This window comes from Salmo salar, chromosome ssa13, assembly GCF_905237065.1.
Source record: "Salmo salar chromosome ssa13, Ssal_v3.1, whole genome shotgun sequence".
Lineage (NCBI taxonomy): Eukaryota > Metazoa > Chordata > Actinopteri > Salmoniformes > Salmonidae > Salmo > Salmo salar.
In genome coordinates this window covers 8,765,833-8,791,557 of record NC_059454.1, presented here as the reverse complement: position 1 = coordinate 8,791,557, position 25,725 = coordinate 8,765,833, and the positions used below count along the sequence as shown (strand labels likewise).

General features: G+C 40.0%; 1 protein-coding gene across 2 annotated transcripts in view; it reads left to right on the top strand.

Moving 5' to 3' along the window:
• Positions 1-417: 417 nt before the first annotated feature.
• ampd2b (adenosine monophosphate deaminase 2b) overlaps positions 418-25,725 on the top strand; it is a 61,149-nt gene continuing 35,841 nt past the window's right edge. The window contains exon 1 of one of the 2 annotated variants that reach the window (XM_045692878.1): positions 418-683. In XM_045692878.1, the coding sequence (XP_045548834.1) occupies positions 578-683 (106 nt within the window). In that variant the 5' untranslated portion in view covers positions 418-577. Of the gene's footprint in view, positions 684-24,421; positions 24,523-25,725 lie in introns of those variants that run through there. The other variant, XM_045692879.1, reaches the window with a different exon arrangement.

Below are 25,725 nucleotides of genomic sequence, written 5' to 3'. Positions count from 1 at the left end.
CCCCAGCAGCACTGTCAACACCGCATCCACCGCATCCGCATCCATAGAACACACACGCAATCAGTGTTACACACACACAAAATTCATTTTACATACACTCACATACACAATCAGTGTCACACACACAATCAGTGTTACACACACAGGGATGGAGTACTGTGGGATGTACAGTAGGAGGAGGCAGCCTTACTGCAGCATGAGTGCAGAACAGGAGCACAGAGTACAGCAGTCCACACTTGAACATCCCCCCTCCCACACACACACCCCCTGGCTCGCTCCCTCTCTCAGCATCTGTGCATCTATCTATCTATCTATCTATCTATCTATCTATCTATCTATCTATCTATCTATCTATCTATCTATCTCTCTCTCTCTCTCTCTCTCTCTCTCTCTCTCTCTCTCTCTCTCTCTCTCTCTCTCTCTCTCTCTCTCTCTCTCTCTCTCTCTCTCTCTCTCTCTCTCTCTCTCCTCTTTCTCTCCTCCTCTCTTACTTCGTGGCTCCCTGACTCTATCTCTGCAGTCTGCTCCAGCTCCACCGTGCTGGTCTTTTCTTTCTTGACTGAACCAGCCAGGGAAGATGTCGTCCAACCCGTCCCCAGGAGCAGGGTCTGGACCCGGGACCAAACCCAAATCCCAGTCCCCCTTCAGGAAGAGGGGCAGCCTTCAGTACTCAACCAGCCCATGTAAGGAGAGGGACCAGGGGATGGGGATGGAGGGGTAGTGGATAGTTTATATACCATGTTATCTGTGACTGAGTGTGTTGTGTATGTATGACTGATGAAGAATGAGAGGATGCAGGTTATTCTCATTAAGATCAAATCTATTTTACAGTTGTCAATTACTTAATTACCTCACAGGATTATGTCCTGTTTACATCGAAGCGTTCGGTCCATTTAGTAGGTGTAGGGAATAGGATGAAGGCAGAGTTTCCATGACGACGTTTGTGCTCGAATAGTTTGGGGAGCTAGAGACCTGTTGATCGAGGGGAAAGGAGGGGAAATATCTCAAAAAAATATTTAGTATCCCAAAAAAGCACCATGGATTCCTTGCGTTCAGTGATTTTCATTTTTGTCAGATGGTTCTTAAAAAGTAAATGTAGAATTGTTGTCGTTTTTGCTTATCGTTAGTTTTGACACAAAACGGTGAGATTCAATCCAGACTCAATCCATATTCTACGCTTGGATATTTCAGTGGACCCAGAGGCAGTCTCTCTATGATGGATTGAAATATGCTGTAACCTTGCTGCACCAGTGATTCTGTGATCCTCTTTCATCCCTATAACTGAACGAGAGGATTAACTATGCTGTATTACTGTATGCACAGTACGCCAACAGTACGCCAATCACACCGGCATCACCGCTACAGAACAGAGGATTTATCTGACATGTTCTGAGGTCTAGAACCATAGAAATCACAGGAGGTTGGTGGCACCTTAATTGGAGAGGACGTGTTTGTGGTATGAGTGGAATGGTATCTAATACATCACCTGGTTACCACCCGGTGACAACTTGGTTTCCACCTAGTTTCCACCTGGTTACTACCTGGTCTAGTCTATTCGCTCCATTCCAGGCCGTTATTATGAGTTGTCGTCCCCTCAGCAGCCTCCTGTGATAGAAATAGAAGATCTAGAATGGAAAGGCAGCATGATAGAACAGAACGTACAGTATATAATAGATAGAACATAGAATATCTCTGTGTCTTAGACTATTACTTGGTGAAAGATGCAACACCCTTATCTGCTGAATCAAACCCACAGGTCCCGTGTGGCTCAGTTGGTAGAGCATGGTGTTTGCAACGCCAGGGTTGTGGATTCGATTCCCACGGGGGACCAGTACAGGAAGAAAATGTATGAAATGTATGCATTCACTACTGTAAGTCGCTCTGGATAAGAGCGTCTGCTAAATGCCAAAAATGTACAAAAAAAAATGCTTAATTCCTGCATATTCTTCCTGCAGTTTCAGCGGGGGAAAAACAGAATTCAGTTATTTCTTGAAAATGTTATGCAAATGAGAATAGCACATTCCTGTTGTGTAGGACTATGTGAATGTTGTGTAGGACTATGTGAATGTTGTGTAGGCCTATGTGAATGTTGTGTAGTGTGTAGGACTATGTGAATGTTGTGTAGGACTATGTGAATGTTGTGTAGGACTATGTGAATGTTGTGAATGTTGTGTAGGCCTATGTGAATGTTGTGTAGTGTGTAGGACAATGTGAATGTTGTGTAGGACTATGTGAATGTTGTGTAGCACTATGTGAATGCTGTGTAGGACTATGTGAATGCTGTGTAGGGCTATATGAAATGAATGTTGTGTAGGACTATATGATGGTGGGTAGGACTATGTGAATGTTGTGTAGGACTATGTGAATGTTGTGAATGTTGTGTAGTACTATGTGAATGTTGTGTAGGACTAAGGGAATGTTGTGAATGTTGTGTAGGACTATGTGAATGTTGTGTAGGACTATGTGAATGTTGTGTAGGACTTTGAATGGTGTGAATGTTGTGTAGGACTATGTGAATGTTGTGTAGGACAATGTGAATGTTGTGTAGGACTATGTGAATGTTGTGTAGGACTATGTGAATGTTGTGAATGTTGTGTAGGACTATGTGAATGTTGTGTAGAACTATGTGAATGTTGTGAAACAGAGGAGTCAGGAGGAAGGTAGCTGACTGAGGTTTCATGCACTGATGGCCATGTTCTATATCTTTGAATTCTGGGTAAAAAAAAAAAAAAACACACAATATTTTCATTATATTCAACATGCAAATCAAGAGCTGGTGACTATAAGGTTCTATCTGCAAAAAGACGATTCTGAGGCAATAGGCTTTAAAGTTCTGAACCCTCATTGGTTTGAATGGTGTCAGCAATATTTTTTATTTTTATTGTATTCTTTTGAACTTAACAACATGAATTGGGGCATTTAGATTTCTATATAGGTAGAGAACATTGAACAGAACAAGGCTATGTCAATAACTCAACTTTGAAAAACAATGCAGATAGGACCCTTATAGTCCCAAGCTCTCAAAATTCCTAAAACTGAGTGGGCCGTGTGCCAGTCCCAGACACACAGACAGACAATGTGTTATTAACATCTAGCCCAGTAGCCAACAACATATCAGATGTCAAAACACCACTACGATTAGATTATTGGAATTTTGTAATCTGTTTACATAACGTGTTATTAAATAAACAAATGTATCATAAAAAAGCAGAGCATTTACATCTGTGCAGGAAGATTGAATTAATTTGCTTAAAGGGTAGGTAGCATAAACGTAATCACATGTAACATATGGATTTGCATTAGAATACGCATTAAAAGTCCCAATGCAAAATTACATCTCACTTTTCAATTTTTAAAGTAATTACATAAAACTGATCAGAATTCCAAAGAATGCCGAAGTCATGCCATAAAAAACATTTGCCGGACCCAGCAAGCCAGCCTATTCCCTATAACAGTCAACTTCAAATGTACAGTGGCTTCCGAAAGTATTCGCCCCCCTTGGAATTTTTCCTATTTTGTTGCCTTAAAATCTGGAATTAAAATAGATTTTTTGGGGGGTTTTGTATCATTTGATTTACACAACATGCCTACCACTTTGAAGATGCAACATATTTTTTATTGTGAAACAAACAAGAAATAAGTCAAAACACAGAAAACTTGAGCGTGCAAAACTATTCACCCCCCCAAATCAATACTTTGTAGAGCCACCTTTTGCAGCAATTACAGCTGCAAGTCTCTTGGGATATGTCTTTATAAGCTTGGCACGTCTAGCCACTGGGATTTTTGCCCATTCTTCAAGGCAAAACTGCTCCAGCTCCTTCAAGTTGGATGGGTTCCACTGGTGTACAGCAATCTTTAAGTCATACCACAGATTGAGGTCTGGGCTTTGACTAGGCCATTTCAAGACATTTAAATGTTTCCCCTTAAACCACTCGAGTGTTGCTTTAGCAGTATGTTTAGGGTCATTGTCCTGCTGGAAGGTGAACTTCTGTCCCAGTCTCAAATCTCTGGAAGACTGAAACAGGTTTCCCCCAAGAATTTCCCTGTATTTAGCGCCTTCCATCATTCCTTGAATTCTGATCAGTTTCCCAGTCCCTGCCGATGAAAACATCCCCACAGCATGATGCTGCCACCACCATGGATGGTGTTCTCGGGGTGATGAGAGGTGTTGGGTTTGCGCTAGACATAGCATTTTCTTTGATGGCCAAATAGCTCAATTTTAGTCTCATCTGACCAGAGTACCTTCTTCCATATGTTTGGGGAGTCTCCCACATGCCTTTTGGCGAACACAAAACGTGTTTGCTTCTTTTTTTTCTTTAACCTCTCTCGGGTATGTGGGACGAAATCGTCCCACCTAGTCAACAGCCAGTGGAATCGAGTGGCGCGATATTCAAAAACCTTAAAAATGCTATTACTTCAATTTCTCAAACATATGACTATTTTACAGCTATTTAAAGACAAGACTCTCGTTAATCTAACCACACTGTCCGATTTCAAAAAGGCTTTACAACGAAAGCAAAACATTAGATTATGTCAGCAGAGTACCCAGCCAGAAATAATCAGACACCCATCTTTCAAGCTAGAATATAATGTCACAAAAACCCAAACCACAGCTAAATGCAGCACTAACCTTTGATGATCTTCATCAGATGACAACCCTAGGACATTATGTTATACAATACATGCATGTTTTGTTCAATCAAGTTCATATTTATATCAAAAAACAGCTTTTTACATTAGCATGTGACGTTCAGAACTAGCATACCCCCCGCAAACTTCCGGGGAATTTACTAACAATTTACTAAATTACTCACGATAAATGTTCACAAAAAGCTTAACAATTATTTTAAGAATTATAGATACAGAACTCCTCTATGCACTCGATATGTCCGATTTTAAAATAGCTTTTTGGTGAAAGCACATTTTGCAATATTCTAAGTACATAGCCCAGCCATCACGGGCTAGCTATTTAGACACCCGGCAAGTTTAGCCTTCACCAAAATCAGATTTACTATAACAAAAATGTTATTACCTTTGTTGTCTTCGTCAGAATGCACTCCCAGGACTTCTACTTCAATAACAAATGTTGGTTTGGTCCCAAATAATCCATCGTTATATCCAAATAGCGGCGTTTTGTTCGTGCGTTCTAGACACTATCCGAAATGGTAAATCAGGGTTACGAGCATGGCGCAATTCGTGACAAAAAATGTCTAAATATTCCATTACCGTACTTCGAAGCATGTCAACCGCTGTTTAAAATCAATTTTTATGCAATTTATCTCGTAAAAAAGCGATAACATTCCGACCGGGAATCTTCTTTTCGGTAAACAGAGGAAAAAACAGAAAGACGGGGCGGCCAGTGCACGCGCCTAAGCCCACTGTCCCTTGATCGGCCACTTGAGAAAGGCGATAATGTGTTTCAGCCTGGGGCTGGAATGACGACATTCAGGTTTTTCCCGGGCTCTGAAAGCCTATTGGAGCCGTGGGAAGTGTCACGTTACCGCAGAGATCCTAAGTTTTGGAATGAGATGTCAAAGAAAGACAATAAATGGTCAGACAGGCCACTTCCTGTAAAGGAATCTCTCAGGTTTTGACCTGCCATTTGAGTTCTGTTATACTCACAGACACCATTCAAACAGTTTGAGAAACTTTGGAGTGTTTTCTATCCAAAGCCAATAATTATATGCATATTCTAGTTACTGGGCAGGAGTAGTAACCAGATTAAATCGGGTACGTTTTTTATCCAGCCGTGTCAATACTGCCCCCTAGCCCTAACAGGTTAATGTAAAATTGCGATAGTATTCCAACCGGACAATAGCATATTCATTCAAGAAGAAAAAGAAGGAGGGGCGTGCTCGCTGGACCGAGCATATCCATTCCCTTTGTTGCCAGGCAGACCACTCAGTAACTGAGCTCCTATACTCTGCCCAGTGACAGGAAAATGCTCAAACCACTTTCTGAAGGCTTTAGACAGCCAATGGAAGCCTTAGGAAGTGCAACGTCACCCCACAGACACTGGAGCTTCGATAGAGAATCAAAAGAAGAACTACAATTTCCAGACTTTTCACTTCCTGCTTGGATTTTTCTCAGGTTTTTGCCTGCCAAATGAGTTCTGTTATACTCACAGACACCATTCAAACAGTTTTAGAAACTTCAGAGTTACTCTATCCAAATCTACTAATAATATGCATATTCTAGTTTCTGGGCCAGAGTAGTAACCTGTTTAAATTGGGTACATTTTTCATCCGGCCGTGAAAATACTGCCCCCTAGCCCAGACAGGTTAACCAGTTATCAACTAATGTTACTGGTATATGCAGTTATCTTAGCCAGCAAGCCAGCCAGCTAAAGTTAGTTATTTTAGCCTGCTAGCTAGCCTAGCTAGCTACCAAATGCACAGGAGAAAAAGAGTTGCAGTTTTTTGCAAGAATTTATATGGTTTCGTCTTTGTGGATGTACATAGTAGCTCACCAGCGCCAACACTTGGTTTGCTATGTAATTACATGCTAGCATGGCCAGTGGAAAACATTAGACAGCTAGAACTAGCTAGGTAGCACCGGTTCTCCAATAGACGAGAAATAGTACATTGTGGGTAGTTTAGAAGATATCCGGAAATAAGTTAATAAATATGTAAAAACGCTCAAATATAACTCTATTTGTAGTTATAGGTAACCAGATCGTGACTACAACTAAGTTACTAAGTCTTTGACCACACTGTGTTGTTACTTTGGGGAGTACTTCGGTGTTATCCCATGGGTCACAATAGTGACAGCACAAACCTTTTGTACTTTACAGGCTCTAGAGAAGTTAAAGCTGTACTTATAAATGTGTCATATATTATGCATTATCAAGGTTGTCTAGTATGATTTAGAGAAGTTTCATATGATTTCTCAAAATGGTCGCAAGACCACAAGCACATTTATGCAATGTGTACTTTTACAGAAGTCTACATTCAACGGCTTTAAAACAAAATACATTGTTGAAATTGTAAAATATTTTCTTTGTAAACAGAATGTTTAAAAGGGTGTAGTTTAACATACTGTATGTGCATTCCGATTCAATTCATTTAAATCCATGATGGTCATGGTATATGAAAATATCTTTAGCGGTCACAATTGTGACCAATGGGACAATACACTGGCTCTAACTACTTATATATATTTAATCATAGCAGATTATTAATTTTTTTCAGTAGATTGAAGTTGAGTTGGGTTATGGATATACTTGATCAAGGTGATCTTACAGATGATTTTAGCATCATCCATTAGCCTTTACATATGCTTAAATCAGTGATTCCGGCTGTAAAAAAGCTTAATTTTGTTATTTCAGGGGGAATTGGCTATGGATAGCCTGTTAAACTCAAATAGTGTAATAACATAACAGATATTTAAGATCAATAGTTTTGTTAAGTGTCTCTTGCACAAGGGTATACTTGATTTATGTGAGTTTTGCTAAATAGTTGCAAAGGTAGACCTGTTTTATTAGTTGCAAAGGTAGACCTGTTTTGAAGTACAGGTGTTAACCTGGTTCGTATGGGTAGATGAGGATTGAAGTACAGGTGTTAACCTGGTTCATATGGGTAGATGAGGACTGAAGTACAGGTGTTAACCTGGTTCGTATGCGTAGATGAGGACTGAAGTACAGGTGTTAACCTGGTTCGTATGGGTAGATGAGGACTGAAGTACAGGTGTTAACCTGGTTCGTATGGGTAGATGAGGACTGAAGTACAGGTGTTAACCTGGTTTCGTATGGGTAGATGAGGATTGAAGTACAGGTGTTAACCTGGTTCATATGGGTAGATGAGGACTGAAGTACAGGTGTTAACCTGGTTCGTATGGGTAGATGAGGACTGAAGTACAGGTGTTAACCTGGTTTCGTATGGGTAGATGAGGATTGAAGTACAGGTGTTAACCTGGTTCATATGGGTAGATGAGGACTGAAGTACAGGTGTTAACCTGGTTTCGTATGGGTAGATGAGGATTGAAGTACAGGTGTTAACCTGGTTCGTATGGGTAGATGAGGACTGAAGTACAGGTGTTAACCTGGTTTCGTATGGGTAGATGAGGATTGAAGTACAGGTGTTAACCTGGTTCATATGGGTAGATGAGGACTGAAGTACAGGTGTTAACCTGGTTCATATGGGTAGATGAGGACTGAAGTACAGGTGTTAACCTGGTTCGTATGGGTAGATGAGGACTGAAGTACAGGTGTTAACCTGGTTCGTATGGGTAGATGAGGACTGAAGTACAGGTGTTAACCTGGTTCGTATGGGTAGATGAGGTTTGAAGTACAGGTGCAGACCTGTTTTTTTTAAGAAATGTTGAAGATTGAGTGGTTCAACCACTCCACAAATTTCTTGTTAACAAACTGTAGTTTTGGCAAGTCGGTTAGGACATCTACTTTGTGCATGACACAAGTAATTTTCCCAACAATTGTTTACAGACAGATTATTTCACTTATAATTCACTGTATCACAATTCCAGTGGGTCAGAAGTTTACATACACTAAGTTGACTGTGCCTTTAAACAGCTTTGAAAATTCCAGAAAATGATGTCATGGCTTTAGAAGCTTCTGATAAAGTCATTTACATAATTTGAGTCAATTGGAGGTGTACCTGTGGATGTATTTCAAGGCCTACCTTCAAACTCAGTGCCTCTTTGCCTGATATCATGGGAAAATCTAAAGAAATCAGCCAAGACATCAGATAAGAAATTGTCGACCTCTACAAGTCTGGTTCATCCTTGGGAGCAATTTCCAAACGCCTGAAGGTACCACACTCATCTATACAAACAATAGTATGCAAGTATAAACACCATGGGACCACGCAGCCGTCACACCTGTCAGGAAGGAGACGCATTCTGTTTTCTAGAGATGAACGTACTTTGGTGCAAAAAGTGCAAATCAATTCCAGAACAACAGCAAAGGACCTTGTGAAGATGCTGGAGGAAACAAGTACAAAAGTATATATATCCACAGTAAAACGAGTCCTATATTGACATAACCTGAAAGGCCGCTCAGCAAGGAAGAAGCCACTGCTCCAAAACCGCCATAAAAAAGCCAGACTACAGTTTGCAACTGCACATGGGGAAAAATATTGTACTTTTTGGAGAAATGTCCTCTGGTCTGATGAAACAAAAATAGGACTATAATGACCATTGTTATGTTTGGAGGAAAAAGGGGGAGGCTTGCAAGCTAAAGAACACCATCCCAACCGTGAAGGACAGGGGTGGCAGTATCATGTTGTGGGGGTGCTTTGCTGCAGGAGGGACTGGGGCACTTCACATAATAGATGGCATCATGAGGAGGGAAATTATGTGGATATATTGAAGCAACATCTCAAGACATCAGTCAGGGAGTTAAAGCTTTGTTCCAAATGGGTCTTCCAAATGGACAATGACCCCAAGCATACTTCCAAAGTTGTGGCAAAATGGCTTAAGGACAACAAAGTCAAGGTATTGGAGTGGCCATCACAAAGCCCTGACCTCAATCCCATAGAAGATTTGTGGGCAGAACTGAAAAAGCGTGTGCGAGCAAGGAGGCCTACAAACCTGACTCAGTTACACCAGCTCTATCAGGAGGAATGGGCCAAAATTCCCCCAACTTATTGTGGGAAGCTTGTGGAAGGCTACCCGAAACGTTTGACCCAAGTTAAACAATTTAAAGGCAATGCTACCAAATACTAATTGAGTGTATGTAAGCTTTTGACCCACTGGGAATGTGATGAAAGAAATAAAAGCTGAAATAAATCATTCTCTCTACTACTATTCTGACATTTCACATTCTTAAAATAAAGTGGTGATCCTAACTGACCTAAAACAAGGAACTTTTACTCGGATTAAATGTCAGGAATTGTGAAAAACCGAGTTTAAATGTATTTGGCTAAGGTGTATGTAAACTTCCGACTTCAACTGTATATACATATACATACATACATATACATACATATACATACATACACATACATACATACATACATACATATACATACATACATATACACATATATATATATACATACATACACATATATATACATACATATACACATATACATACATACATACATACATACATACATACATACATACATACATACATACATACATACATACATACATACATACATACATACATACATAAACATAAAGATATACATACATACACATACATACATATACATACATATACACATATACATACATATATATATACATACATACACATATATACATACATATATATACATACAAAACATATATACATACATACATACATACATATATATACATACATACACATACACATTTTTATTTTTAGTAGACCTTCCTTTATTATTCCCCAAACCCTACCACCCCTCCCCCAATTGGGAAAAACTAATAAACAATAACACTTAGGCTTCTACATACTATACACATTTTACAGACACAATCTATTTTACAATAGTTATATTTTGATTGTTTTTAGTCTTGGCCTTCCTCTATTTCTGATGTCCATCCAGTTTGATTTCTATTTGTAACTGTACTATTTCACAAAAGTTCTGAACCTATATACATTTTACAGACCCAGTATGTTTTACATTTGTCACGTCCTGGCCAGTATAAGGGTTAATTGTTATTGTAGTTTGGTCAGGACGTGGCAGAGGGTATTTGTTTTATGTGGTTCAGGGTGGTGTGTTAGTTAGGAGGGCGTTTGATTTATTATTTCCGGGTTTTGAGTTATGGTCTATGTTTATGTATTTCTATGTGTAGTCTAGTGAGTGTGTTTCTATGTTGAGTTAATTGGGGTGGACTTCCAATTGAAGGCAGCTGTTTGGTGTTGCCTTTGATTGGAAGTCCTATATTAGTTGGGTGTGTTTGTCTTGTATTTGTGGGAGATTGTTCTTGGATTGCTGTGTTGCCGTCAAAGACTGTTATGTCGTCGGTCATTGCTTTGTTATTTTTGTATACGTGTTTGTTTGTTTTTTTCCCTTCTTTTCCCGTAAATAAAGAAGATGAGTATACACATACCTGCTGCGTTTTGGTCCTCCATAACCGACGAAAACCGTGACAGAATCTCCCACCAACTAAGGACCAAGCAGCAGAAGAAAAGGGATTTTGAGTTGGACTGGCGGGAGAAATGGACCTGGGAGGAAGTTCTGGACGGGGCTGGACCTTGGCACCAGGCTGGGGAGTACCGTCGCCCACGGAAGGAAATTGAGGCAGCGAAGGCAGAGAGGCGGAGGTACGAGGCCTTGGAAGCGCTGAGGGAGAAGCACGAGAGGCACCCCCAATAATTTTTTTGGGGGGGCACATGGGTAGTTTGGCTAGGCCTAGGAAGAGCCGGAAGCCAGCTACCCGTGGTTATATGGAGGAGCGTATGAGGTGGAGAGCGCCATGTTTCGCTGAGGAGCGCACTATCTCACCCATACGCACACACAGTCTGGTGCGCGTTATTCCAGCCCCTCGCAGGTGCCGTGCTAGAGCGGGCATCCAGCCTGGTAGGAGGATGCCTGCGCAGCGCATCTGGTCGCCGGTACGCCTCCGAGGACCAGGCTACCCAACTCCCGCTCTACGCACGGCTACCATCAGGCCCCTGCACAGCCCAGTCTGCCCTGTACAAGCACCCCGCTCGTGCAGGGCTACTAGTTCCATCCAGCCAAGACGGGTTGTGCAGGAGGTAAGATCAAGACCGACTGTGCGCCTCCATAGCCCTGGGTTTCCAGCTCCTGTCTCTCGTGCGGACCCGGAAGTGCGTCAACCCAGTCCGTTCCCAATCTGGTACGCCCAGTACCAGCACCACGCTGGTACTGGGCGTACCATTGGAAGTCCTATATTAGTTGGGTGTGTTTGTCTTGTATTTGTGGGAGATTGTTCTTGGATTGCTGTGTTGCCGTCAAAGACTGTTATGTCGTCGGTCATTGCTTTGTTATTTTTGTATACGTGTTTGTTTGTTTTTTTTCCCTTCTTTTCCCGTAAATAAAGAAGATGAGTATACACATACCTGCTGCGTTTTGGTCCTCCATAACCGACGAAAACCGTGACAACATTGGTTATCTTGTTGTTATTAGTCCCACCCTTCAGCTCCATTCAACCCCTCCCATCTATCTCTTAACACCATCCATTTTGGATTTGTATTTGCTGTATATGTTTCACAAAAGTACTGAACCTTTCTATTCTCATAGTTTCTACAGATTGTAAATAAAAAATTGTTGCAAAAATAATTATTATATTATTGATTGACTATGACTTTTCAAATCACCATGTATTGTTATCTGCATGGTTAGCTCCAGGTAAACGTTGCAATTCTTCAGCCATTCCTGGACCTGTGACCAAAAACAAGCTACGTATATGGACAGTACCGTAATAAATGATATAATGACTGCCTCCTGCAATCGGTACATTGAAAATCATTTCTGAACTATTTTACACTTTATATGAATTCCCATGATTTATTTATACCTGATGGTGGTACAGCAGTCTAACATTCAGATTCAAACAAATTGTCTTCTTCCACAAGGTATTTCATTATCCTCTAGGGAACAAATTGAAAGACAGACAATTCATGTAACAGTGAACTTTCTGTAGGTTGACATTCACATTGATGATTCATTTGGAAGGAAGGGTTCCTGCGGGGCTATTAGCTGTCTCCTACCTCTCCCACAGAACGCTCTTCATTTGATTTAGGAAAACAAATTGAAACTGACAATTTATTTTAATCCGAACAGTGCTGAGCAAACCCTCCAATCATGTTAAAACAAGACAAATAACGGCTGCATCCCAAATAGAGTACTACCCTAGGGCCCACTATATAGAGTACTATACTAGGGCCCACTATATAGAGTACTATACTATATAGAATACTATACTAGGGCCCACTATATAGAGTACTATACTATATAGAGTACTATACTAGGGCCCACTATATAGAGTACTATACTATATAGAGTACTATACTAGGGCCCACTATATAGAGTACTATACTAGGGCCCACTATATAGAATACTATACTAGGGCCCACTATATAAAGTACTATACTAGGGCCCACTATATAGAGTACTATACTAGGGCCCACTATATAGAGTACTATACTAGGGCCCACTATATAGAGTACTACATTTGACTAGGGCCCACTATATAGAGTACTATACTAGGGCCCACTATATAGAGTACTACATTTGACTAGGGCCCACTATATAGAGTACTATACTAGGGCCCACTATATAGAGTACTACGTTTGACTAGGTCCCACTATATAGAGTACTACGTTTGACTAGGTCCCACTATATAGAGTACAATACTAGGGCCCACTATATAGAGTACTATACTAGGTCCCACTATATAAATTACTATACTAGGGCCCACTATATAGAGTACTATACTATATAGAGTACTATACTAGGGCCCACTATATAGAGTACTATACTAGGGCCCACTATATAGAGTACTATACTAGGTCCCACTATATAAAGTACTATACTAGGGCCAACTATATAGAGTACTATACTAGGGCCCAATATATAGAGTACAATACTAGGGCCCACTATATAGAGTACTATACTAGGGCCCACTATATAGAGTACTATACTAGGGCCCACTATATAGAGTACTATACTAGGGCCCAATATATAGAGTACTATTCTAGGGCCCACTATATAGAGTACTATACTAGGGCCCACTATATAGAGTACTATACTAGGGCCCAATATATAGAGTACAATACTAGGGCCCACTATATAGAGTACTATACTAGGGCCCATATATAGAGTACTATTCTAGGGCCCACTATATAGAGTACTGTTCTAGGGCCCAATATATAGAGTACTATTCTAGGGCCCACTATATAGAGTACTATTCTAGGGCCCAATATATAGAGTACTATACTAGGGCCCACTATATAGAGTACTATACTAGGGCCCTCTATATACAGTACTATACTAGGGCCTAATATATAGAGTACTATACTAGGGCCCTCTATATAGAGTACTATTCTAGGGCCCAATATATAGAGTACTATACTAGGGCCCTCTATATAGAGTACTCTACTAGGGCCCTCTATATAGAGTACTATACTAGGGCCCACTATATAGAGTACTACATTTGACTAGGGCCCACTATATAGAGTACTATACTAGGGCCCAATATATAGAGTACTATTCTAGGGCCCACTATATAGAGTACTATACTAGGGCCCACTATATAGAGTACTATACTAGGGCCCAATATATAGAGTACAATACTAGGGCCCACTATATAGAGTACTATACTAGGGCCCATATATAGAGTACTATTCTAGGGCCCACTATATAGAGTACTATTCTAGGGCCCAATATATAGAGTACTATACTAGGGCGCACTATATAGAGTACTATAATAGGGCCCTATATATAGAGTACTATAATAGGGCCCACTACATAGAGTACTATTCTAGGTCCCTCTATATAGAGTACTATACTAGGGCCTAATATATAGAGTACTATTCTAGGGCCCACTATATAGAGTACTATACTAGGGCCCAATATATAGAGTACTATACTAGGGCCTAATATATAGAGTACTATTCTAGGGCCCTCTATATAGAGTACTATACTAGGGCCCACTATATAGGGAATGGTGTACTATTTGGGACGTACCCCTCCACCACAATGTTCTCTGATTATCTGCAGTGATGTCTCTCAGCCTGACAATGTGTATTACTATAATCACAGTGCAGTTCGTGTCAGACTGTCTGGTAGACACACACACACACACTCATCTTTTTGGAACACCAATCTCCTATCTGTTATTATCTGTGCAGAAGACTTTAGCTCACTGTGTCTGCAGAGATCTGGTCTGGTTCCAGATCAGATGGTGGTGTCAAAATAACAATCATGGACTTTTGCGAGACGGCAGAATCTGATCTAGGACCAGACTAGTGGACCTCTGGTCTGAATCGAAGGAGACTCCCTTCAGATGGCTGTCCAGAGATGTTTATTTGATGCCCATCGCGCACAGAACGAGCCGTATGGCTGGTGGCATTGTCATGCTGGAGGGTCATATCAGGATGAGCCTGCAGTAAAGGTACCACATGAGGGAGGAGGATGTCTTCCTTGTACCGCACAGCATTCAGATTGCGTGCAATGACAAGCTCAGTCCGATGATGCTGTGACACACCGCCCCCAGACCATGACGGACCCTCCACCTCCAAATCGATCCCGCTCCAGATTACAGGCCTCGGTGTAACGCTCATTCCTTTGACGATAAACGCAAATCCGACCATCACCCCAGGTGAGACAAAACCGCGACTTGTAAGTGAAGAGCACTTTTTGCCAGTCCTGTCTGTTCCAGCGACGGTGGGTTTGTGCCCATAGGCGACGTTGCTGCCGGTGATGTCTGGTGAGGACCTGCCTTACAACAGGCCTACAAACCCTCAGTCTAGCCTCTCTCAGCCTATTGCGGACAGTCTGAGCACTGATGGAGGGATTGTGCGTTCCTGGTGTATCTCAGGCAGTTGTTGTTGCTATCCTGTACCTGTCCCGCAGGTGTGATGTTCGGATGTACCGAACCTGTGCAGATGTTGTTACATGTGATCTGCCACTGCGAGGACGATCAGCTGTCCGTCCTGTCTCCCTGTAGCGCTGTCTTAGGCATCTCACAGTACGGATATTGCAATTTATTGCCCTGGCCACATCTGCAGTCCTCATGCCTCCTTGCAGCATGCCTAAGGCACATTCACGCAGATGAGCAGGGATCCTGGGAATCTTTCTTTTGGTGTTTTTCAGAGTCAGTAGAAAGGCCTCTTTAGTGTCCTAAGTTTTCATAACTGTGACCTTAATTGCCTACCGTCTGTAAGCTGTTAGTGTTTTAATGACTGTTCCACAGGTGCATGTTCATTAATTGTTTATGGTTCATTGAACAAGCATGGGAAACAGTGTTTAAACCCTTTACAATGAAGATCTGTGAAGTTATTTGGATTTTTTACAAATTATCTTTTAAAGACAGGGTCCTGAAAAAGGGACGTTTCTTTTTTTGCTGAGTTTACTATGACACCCAGGTGACTGCACTGTTTACTCACTATATTAAAGTGATCTGGTATGTGTATCTACTGTGTGCATGTATATTATATATGTGGATGTCTACGGATGGCATAATCAATATATAGCTAACCTATATCTGTGGCTCCTCTGGTGGCTTTGAGTAGAATGAGTATAGATTTATATAAATCTAACCAGATCTGCAGACCTACAATAGCTTCTCAGAGACAACTGAATGGACTTGAAGAGCTTGAATTTTTTGACAGATTTATATTCACTCCCTGTGTTGTCAAGATGCAGCTTCACTCCCTGTGTTGTCAAGATGCAGCATCACTCCCTGTGTTGTCAAGACGCAGCTTGGAAAGAAAGGGGAGAAAAGCAGAGTAAAGTGGTCTGTCTGTCTGTCTGTCTGTCTGTCTGTCTGTCTGTCTGTCTGTCTGTCTGTCTGTCTGTCTGTCTGTCTGTCTGTCTGTCTGTCTGTCTGTCTGTCTGTCTGTCTGTCTGACTGCCACACAAGCCTCTTCAGTTGTCTCTTGTCACTAGTCTTGGAAAAAGTACGAAATTGTCATTTTTGAGTAAAAGTAAAGATACCTTAATAGAAAATGACTCAAGTAAAAGTGAAAGTCACCCAGTAAAATTCTACTTGAGTAAAAGTCTAAAGGTTTCTGGTTTTAGGCCTCCTGAGTGTCGCAGCGGTCTAAGCTAGAGATGTCACTACAAACCCAGGTTCGATCCCGGGTTGTATCACAACCAGCCGTGATCAGGAGTCCCATATGGTCAGGGGGGTGTCAGGCCAAGGGGGCTTTACTTGGCTCATCGCGCTCTAGCAACTTCTTGTGGCGGGCCGGGCGCCTGCAGGCTGACCTCAGTCGTCAGTTGAACAGTGTTCCCTCTGACACATTGGTGCGGCTGACTTCCGGGTTAACTTGTTAGGGACAGACCTTCCGCTAGTGGAACGTCTCACCAATATCCAATGGTATAGCGTGGCACGAATTACAAATACCTAAAACATGCAAAAACTTCAATTTCTCAAACATATTACTATTTTACACCATTTTAAAGACAAGACTCTCCTTGATCTAACCACATTGTCCGATTTCAAAAAGACTTTACAACGAAAGCAAAACATTAGATTATGTCAGGAGAGTACCCTCCCAAAAATAATCACACAGCCATTTTCAAAGCAAGCATATATGTCACAAAAACCAAAAGCACAGCTAAATGCAGCACTAACCTTTGATGATCTTCATCAGATGACACTCCTAGGACATTATGTTATACAATACATGCATGTTTTGTTCAATCAAGTTCATATTTATATCAAAAACCAGCTTTTTACATTAGCATGTGATGTTCAGAACTAGCATACCCACCGAAAACTTCCGGTGAATTTACTAAATTAATCACGATAAACGTTGACAAAAAACATAACAATTATTTTAAGAATTATAGATACAGAACTCCTTTATGCAATCGCGGTGTCAGATTTTAAAATTGCTTTTCGGTGAAAGCACATTTTGCAATATTCTGAGTAGATAGCCCGGCCATCATGGCTAGCTAATTTGACACCCACCAAGTTTGGCCTTCACCAAACTCAGATTTACTATAAGAAAAATTGGATTACCTTTGCTGTTCTTCGTCAGAATGCACTCCCAGGACGTCTACTTCAACAACAAATGTTGTTTTGGTTCGAAATAATCCATAGTTATATCCAAATAGCTCCGTTTTGTTCGTGCGTTCAAGTCACTATCCGAAGGGTGACGCGCCGGCGCATTTCGTGACAAAAAAATGCAAAATATTCCATTACCGTACTTCGAAGCATGTCAAACGCTGTTTAAAATACATTTTTATGCTATTTTTCTCATAAAATAGCGATAATATTCCAACCGGGCAACGTTGTATTCGTTCAAACACTGAAAGAAAAAAATGGAGTCGTCTCGTGGACGCGCGCTCCAGTGTCATTGTTCTCAGCAGGACCACTCACAAAAACTCCTGCTGTTTTTCGCCCAGAGACTGGAGAGCTCTCATTCCACTTTCTGGCGCCTTCTGAGAGCCAATGAAAGCCGTAGAAAATGTCATGTTACAGCAGAGATGCTGTATTTTTGATAGAGATGCCCTAGAAGGAGAACAAATTGTCAGACAGGCACTTCCTGTATAGAATCTTCTCAGGTTTTGGCCTGCCATATGAGTTCTGTTATACTCACAGACACCATTCAAACAGTTTTAGAAACTTTAGAGTGTTTTCTATCCAAATCTACTAATTATATGCATATTCTTATTTCTGGGCAGGAGTAGTAACCAGATTAAATCGGGTACGTTTTTTATCGTGAAAAATACTGCCCCCTATCCCAAACAGGTTAAGAGGGCGGGTGTTAAGAAGCACGGTTTGGTGGGTCATGTTTCGGAGGACGCATGACTCAAACCTTGCCTCCCAAGCTTGTTGGGGAGTTGCAGCGATGAGACAAGATCGGAAAACGGGTAAAGTACAAAATATATATATATTAGTCATTTGAACAGCTTTATTGTACACTCAGTGAGGAAGTTGTCTTTGGATTGAATGAGGCAACAGGTTGGAACTGGAAGAGCTGTGGTAGTGAGCCTGAAATGGATGAACTGTTAGGATGAATCATAACAGTTTAAGCAGAGAAACGGTTGGCTTGGTATTAACACCTCTCCACGCACCATGTGTCCTGGTGGTGAACCTGGTACATTATATTGGATAGACCCAGAGAGAGAATGTTCTAAAACGATGATGATTCATTTAAAATGTCACCATCTGGTTCATTTAAACAGGAGAGAGAGAGAGAGGTAGAGAGAGAAAGATGTAGAGAGATCATGTAAATAGAGAGAGATGTAGAGCGAGAGAGATGCAGGGAGAGAGAGAGAGATGTAGAGAGAGAGATGTAGAGAGAGAGGGAGAGAGAGCAAGAGAGAGATGTAGAGAGAGAGAGAGATGTAGAGAGAGAGAGAGAAATGGAGGGAGAGAGAGATGGAAAGAGAGAGAGATGTAAAGAGAGAGAGAGAGAGATGGTAAGAGAGAGAGAGAGATGTAGAGAGAGAGAGATGTAGAGAGAGAGATATAGAGAGTGAGAGAGATATGTAGAGAGAGAGAGAGATGTAGAGAGATAGAGAGATGTAGAGATATGTAGAGAGAGAGAAAGAGATGTAGAGAGAGATGTAGAGATAGAGATGTAGAGAGAGATGAGAGAGAGATGTAGAGAAAGATAGAGAGAGAGAGATGTGTATATGTGTCTGGTCCCAGTAGACTTACTTGACGTATTCCTAGTGGAACAAAGCATAGAAATAGAATAAATTCAGTTTATCAGTCAAATTGCCAGGTTTAAAGGTTCCAAGCCCTTTCTAGAGATTATATTTCTATGGAGCAAAGGGCCTCATGGTCCCCATAGATTCGTTTTGAAACATAATGTAGGCCTTGTGTTGAGGTTTAGGAGTGTAGACACTCCCCTTTCCACTTGAGGTTGTATCAGAGTAAGGGAATAGTGGTGTAGAGTGGGCCCCACAGAACCTGGGAGCTTACAGCTAACACTGTGTTGGCCATAATGGGAGGGTGAGTATAGTAACCTTAGATTAGGTTTGATCTGAGGATTACCTAATAATTCTTGATAATAATTCTTGATCATTCCCACTATTGGTTTAGGTGTGTATGACAGCTCAGAGACGTTTTTCCCAATAACTATGGATCAATAACTATGGATTAATAACTATGGATCAATAACTATGGATGAATAACTATGGATGAATAACTATGGATTAATAACTATGGGATTAATAACTATGGGATCAATAACTATGGATCAATAACTATGGGAATAACTATGGGATCAATAACAATGGGATCAATAACAATGGATCAATAACTATGGGATTAATAACTATGGAATAACTATGGGATTAATAACTATGGGATCAATAACTATGGAATAACTATGGGATTAATAACTATGGGATCAATAACTATGGGATCAATAACTATGGATTAATAACTATGGATTAATAACTATGGGATTAATAACTATGGGATCAATAACTATGGATCAATAACTATGGAATAACTATGGGATTAATAACAATGGGATCAATAACTATGGATCAATAACTATGGGATTAATAACTATGGGATCAATAACTATGGATCAATAACAATGGATCAATAACTATGGATCAATAACTATGGGATTAATAACTATGGGATCAATAACTATGGGATCAATAACTATGGGATCAATAACTATGGATCAATAACTATGGATCAATAACTATGGGATCAATAACTATGGATCAATAACTAGGGATCAATAACTAGGGATCAATAACTATGGGATCAATAACTAGGGATCAATAACTAGGGATCAATAACTATGGATCAATAACTATGGATCAATAACTAGGGAATTAATAACTAGGGATCAATAACTATGGATCAATAACTATGGGATTAATAACTATGGGATTAATAACTATGGGATCAATAACTATGGATCAATAACTATGGATCAATAACTATGGGATCAATAACTATGGATCAATAACTATGGATCAATAACTATGGGATCAATAACTATGGGATCAATAACTAGGGATCAATAACTAGGGATCAATAACTATGGGATCAATAACTATGGATCAATAACTATGGATCAATAACTATGGATCAATAACTATGGATCAATAACTATGGGATCAATAACTATGGGATCAATAACTAGGGATCAATAACTAGGGATCAATAACTATGGATCAATAACTATGGATCAATAACTAGGGATCAATAACTATGGATCAATAACTATGGGATCAATAACAATGGGATCAATAACTAGGGATCAATAACTATGGATCAATAACTATGGGATCAATAACTATGGGATCAATAACTATGGATCATTAACTATGGATCAATAACTATGGGATCAATAACTATGGATCATTAACTATGGGATCAATAACTATGGATCAATAACTATGGGATTAATAACTATGGATCAATAACTATGGATCAATAACTATGGATCAATAACTATGGGATCAATAACTATGGATCAATAACTAGGGAATTAATAACTAGGGATCAATAACTATGGATCAATAACTATGGGATCAATAACTATGGATCATTAACTATGGGATCAATAACTATGGATCAATAACTATGGGATTAATAACTATGGATCAATAACTAGGGAATTAATAACTAGGGATCAATAACTAGGGAATTAATAACTAGGGATCAATAACTAGGGAATTAATAACTAGGGATCAATAACTATGGATTAATAACTATGGATAATTAACTATGGATCAATAACTATGGGATCAATAACTATGGATCAATAACTATGGGATCAATAACTATGGGATCAATAACTATGGGATCAATAACTATGGATTAATAACTATGGGATCAATAACTATGGATCATTAACTATGGGATCAATAACTATGGATCATTAACTATGGATCAATAACTATGGGATCAATAACTATGGGATCAATAACTATGGATCAATAACTATGGATCAATAACTAGGGATCAATAACTATGGATCAATAACTATGGATCAATAACTATGGGATCAATAACTATGGATCATTAACTATGGGATCAATAACTATGGATCAATAACTATGGGATTAATAACTATGGATCAATAACTAGGGAATTAATAACTAGGGATCAATAACTAGGGAATTAATAACTAGGGATCAATAACTAGGGAATTAATAACTAGGGATCAATAACTATGGATTAATAACTATGGATCATTAACTATGGATCAATAACTATGGGATCAATAACTATGGATCAATAACTATGGGATCAATAACTATGGGATCAATAACTATGGGATCAATAACTATGGATCAATAACTATGGGATCAATAACTATGGATCATTAACTATGGGATCAATAACTATGGATCAATAACTATGGATCAATAACTATGGGATCAATAACTATGGGATCAATAACTATGGGATCAATAACTATGGGATCAATAACTATGGGATCAATAACTATGGGATTAATAACTATGGGATCAATAACTATGGATCATTAACTATGGATCAATAACTATGGGATCAATAACTAGGGATCAATAACTAGGGATCAATAACTATGGGATCAATAACTATGGGATTAATAACTATGGGATCAATAACTATGGATCATTAACTATGGATCAATAACTATGGGATCAATAACTATGGGATTAATAACTATGGGATCAATAACTATGGGATCAATAACTATGGATCAATAACTATGGATTAATAACTAGGGATTAATAACTATGGATCATTAACTATGGATCAATAACTATGGGATCAATAACTATGGGATCAATAACTATGGGATCAATAACTATGGATTAATAACTATGGATAATTAACTATGGATCAATAACTATGGGATCAATAACTATGGATCAATAACTATGGGATCATTAACTATGGATCATTAACTAGGGATCAATAACTAGGGATCAATAACTAGGGATCATTAACTATGGGATCAATAACTAGGGATCAATAACTAGGGATCAATAACTATGGATCAATAAATATGGATTAATAACTATGGATCAATAACTATGAATCAATAACTATGGATCAATAACTATGGATCAATAACTATGGATCAGAAACCACTTGGGTTTAGGTGCGCAATGTGCATCTGAAGACACTGTATCTGACTACTGGTGATAGAAAGAACTCATGAAACTCAGCGTATTTGCTGTCGTGTGGTGTCCTCTCAGTCAGACTGGGTGGGATGTAATCTCTACATCAAACAGCTTTCAGTGCGTTTCAACAATGATTGACAGCTAGGGCCTGTTATACAACGGGGTCTAATCCTGAATTTTGATTGGTTAAAACCACATTCCAGCTGGTGTCTATTCCACAAGTTACCACCGGCTAAATCTATGATGTTAAAATGCCTATTTACTCTGTTCCATCTGACTGCACAATCTACTGTCTTATCAGCCCAGCCAAGCAATTTATAAACTTGATCTCCACTATTAAAAAGCATCTAGACATTATCTCACATTTCTTTTAGACTAACACTTAGTTTTCAACAGCAGAGATTTGTAATATACTTGCTGTCTGTCTCTCCGACATTTGCAACATTGTTTCAATATTCAAATTGGATCTCCAGTTGTCCCATAGTAATGAGTGTGTCGGGAGTCTGGACGAGACAGACAGGCAGGCAGCTTTTCTCAGCCAGTCGAAATCATGAATCAGCTGGCCAAATTTGTATGGATATATACAAAGACATGTCAATTGAAAAAAAGGTAGTTTGCAGTCTTTCTAGTTTCAGTTTGAAGTGATTGTGTTAGCTGTGTTGTTGGCTAGCTCCTCTCAACAACAGTGTCCTGATGAGACAGCACATTTTCTATGCCAGGTGAAATCACGCCTCGTTAGCGTGTTATGGATGTATCCAAATAAATGTCACAAGAAAACAGCTGAAACAAATGCAAATTCACTACTTTGCTGTTATTCTACTTTGCTGTTATTCTAGCTTATTCTAGCTTTTTAACCTGACTGAAAGTCAGCCGTAGTTGGCTAGCTAGCAAGGGATTAGAACGTTGCCAGCCAGTATGGCAATGGAACATTTAAAACGAACGACTGGGTCCATAGATACAGAACAAAAAGACTGAACGACTGAGTCGCATCTCTGGGAACCGAACCGATAGAACGAACGACCAGCCAGCTTGGGCAGCAACCCTAGATTTGTGTCGGGACTATATCTCGTGGAAGGATGAAACAGTACAAGTACATTAATCGAAATAACATTTTTTTTTAAATGAAAATACGTCAATCATTATTTGTATATGTTGGTAAACCATTGTCTAAAAGTGCCCTTGAAGCCTGTGTTTGGAGGATATATTGGCACAGATTCGACTTCTGCCCCTCCCTGTAGCTCAGTTGGTAGAGCATGGTGTTTGCAACGCATGGTGTTTGCAACGCCAGGGTTGTGGGTTCGATTCCCACGGGGGGCCAGCACAGAAAAAAAAAGAATGTAGGAAATTAAATGTATGCATTCACTACTGTAAGTCGCTCTGGATAAGAGCGTCTGCTAAATGACTAAAATGTAAAATGTCTAGGGCCTAACAACACCCGTGCCAATATGTCCTACAAATGCCAGCTTCTCGGGCATTATCACTTAAATAGCTCCCACCACCAGATGATCCAAATGTTTATATACAGAATGACCCTTAAATACCCAGGCACCCCTCCATTGACACAACAGCTTCATGGATCTCCCTCTCTCTCTCTGTCCATGGCTCACCCTCGAGATTACCTATGTCAATGACATGTGACTAACCTGTGGACCCATATTGTAGGCTCCCTGCTGCTATCACTCATACAGTAATTGATAGAGGACTGGGTGTAGAGATATAAGGATCCCCTGAAGGGTTTAGTTCCTCCATTTTACTCCACTCCACCTCATGTCTCAAGACAGCCAAGTACCTGATTTATTTTTTTGGGGGGGAAGAGGAAACAGTTGAAGAGGTACTGTAGGAATATTAATCATAACTTCTCACTTTTGTTGTGTTTTGATAGGTTAAACATGTCTTTATGTGGTTGGGTTGAGAGGGGGTTTTGTGAATATGATGATTATTCTTGCTGTTTTTTTTTTATTTCCTTAATAGCTGTTTGGTTATTGTGTTTGAACACGCTGTATAATGGTATGTACACCGTATATTGGACTCGCTTGCACAGTCTGTGTAATACAACGTTGTAGACTCTAGGTGGAGTGTGACGGACACAAATGCAGTCAGATCCCATCACGAGCAGCGCCAGGGGTCAGACCATAAAATAGCTGTTTTACCGTCTAGAGGGGCATTTATAAGATGATACTAATACTAGAACAAATGTTATAACGCGTTATAACTACATCATAATGCCTAATACCTGTCAGTGGCGAGTAAAATGTTACCAATGTCTATTTATTAAACATTAGCTGTTACTCAAAGTAATCTGGACCTCTCGACGAGGTTGCTATGTGTTAAGTTAACATCGTTACGATACAGAGAGCATGACTCAGTGAGATGAAATTGGCCTTCGAGGGTTTTTGAGCAGATGCAGCAGCAATGCAACCTTAAGAGCTTTCTACACTACTCTTACCGTAGACACGGTGTGCGTCCCAAATTGCACCCTAAATTCCCTATATAGTGCACTACTTTTGACCATTTAATAGCACGGTAGAATTACTCTCACAGCTGGGATGCTTGTTAAAGAAATGATTAACCTCTGATGCTTGAAAGAGCTTTCTGGCTTTGTTCTTCCTCAACATGGCTGCTATTGAAACTGGAAAGTCTCCAGGCAGAAGGAATGGCATGGTTATTCACACAATGTACCCCGAGGAGCACCGACCTCTCTTCGATGTGTACCTGTTACATACATGCATGATGTGACGCGTGTTGCGTAATCTGTTCGAGAAGATAGAATAAATGGATAACTACATTTCAGAGGTCCGTCTGATATAATGACAGTGGCCATTGTCTAAGGAACCATTGTCCTCTCGTGACCTTGTCAAAGCTCCTGATTGGCTGATTGATAAGAACGAAATCGTATTCATTCTTCACTCGTCTACGTTGAGAGGAAAACAACCAAGTTTTGTAATCGAATCACATGGAGAGCATTCAGACCTCAATCAGATCAGCTGTATCCTCTCTTCTACCTCCCTTTTCAAGCACAATGTCAGAATTCACC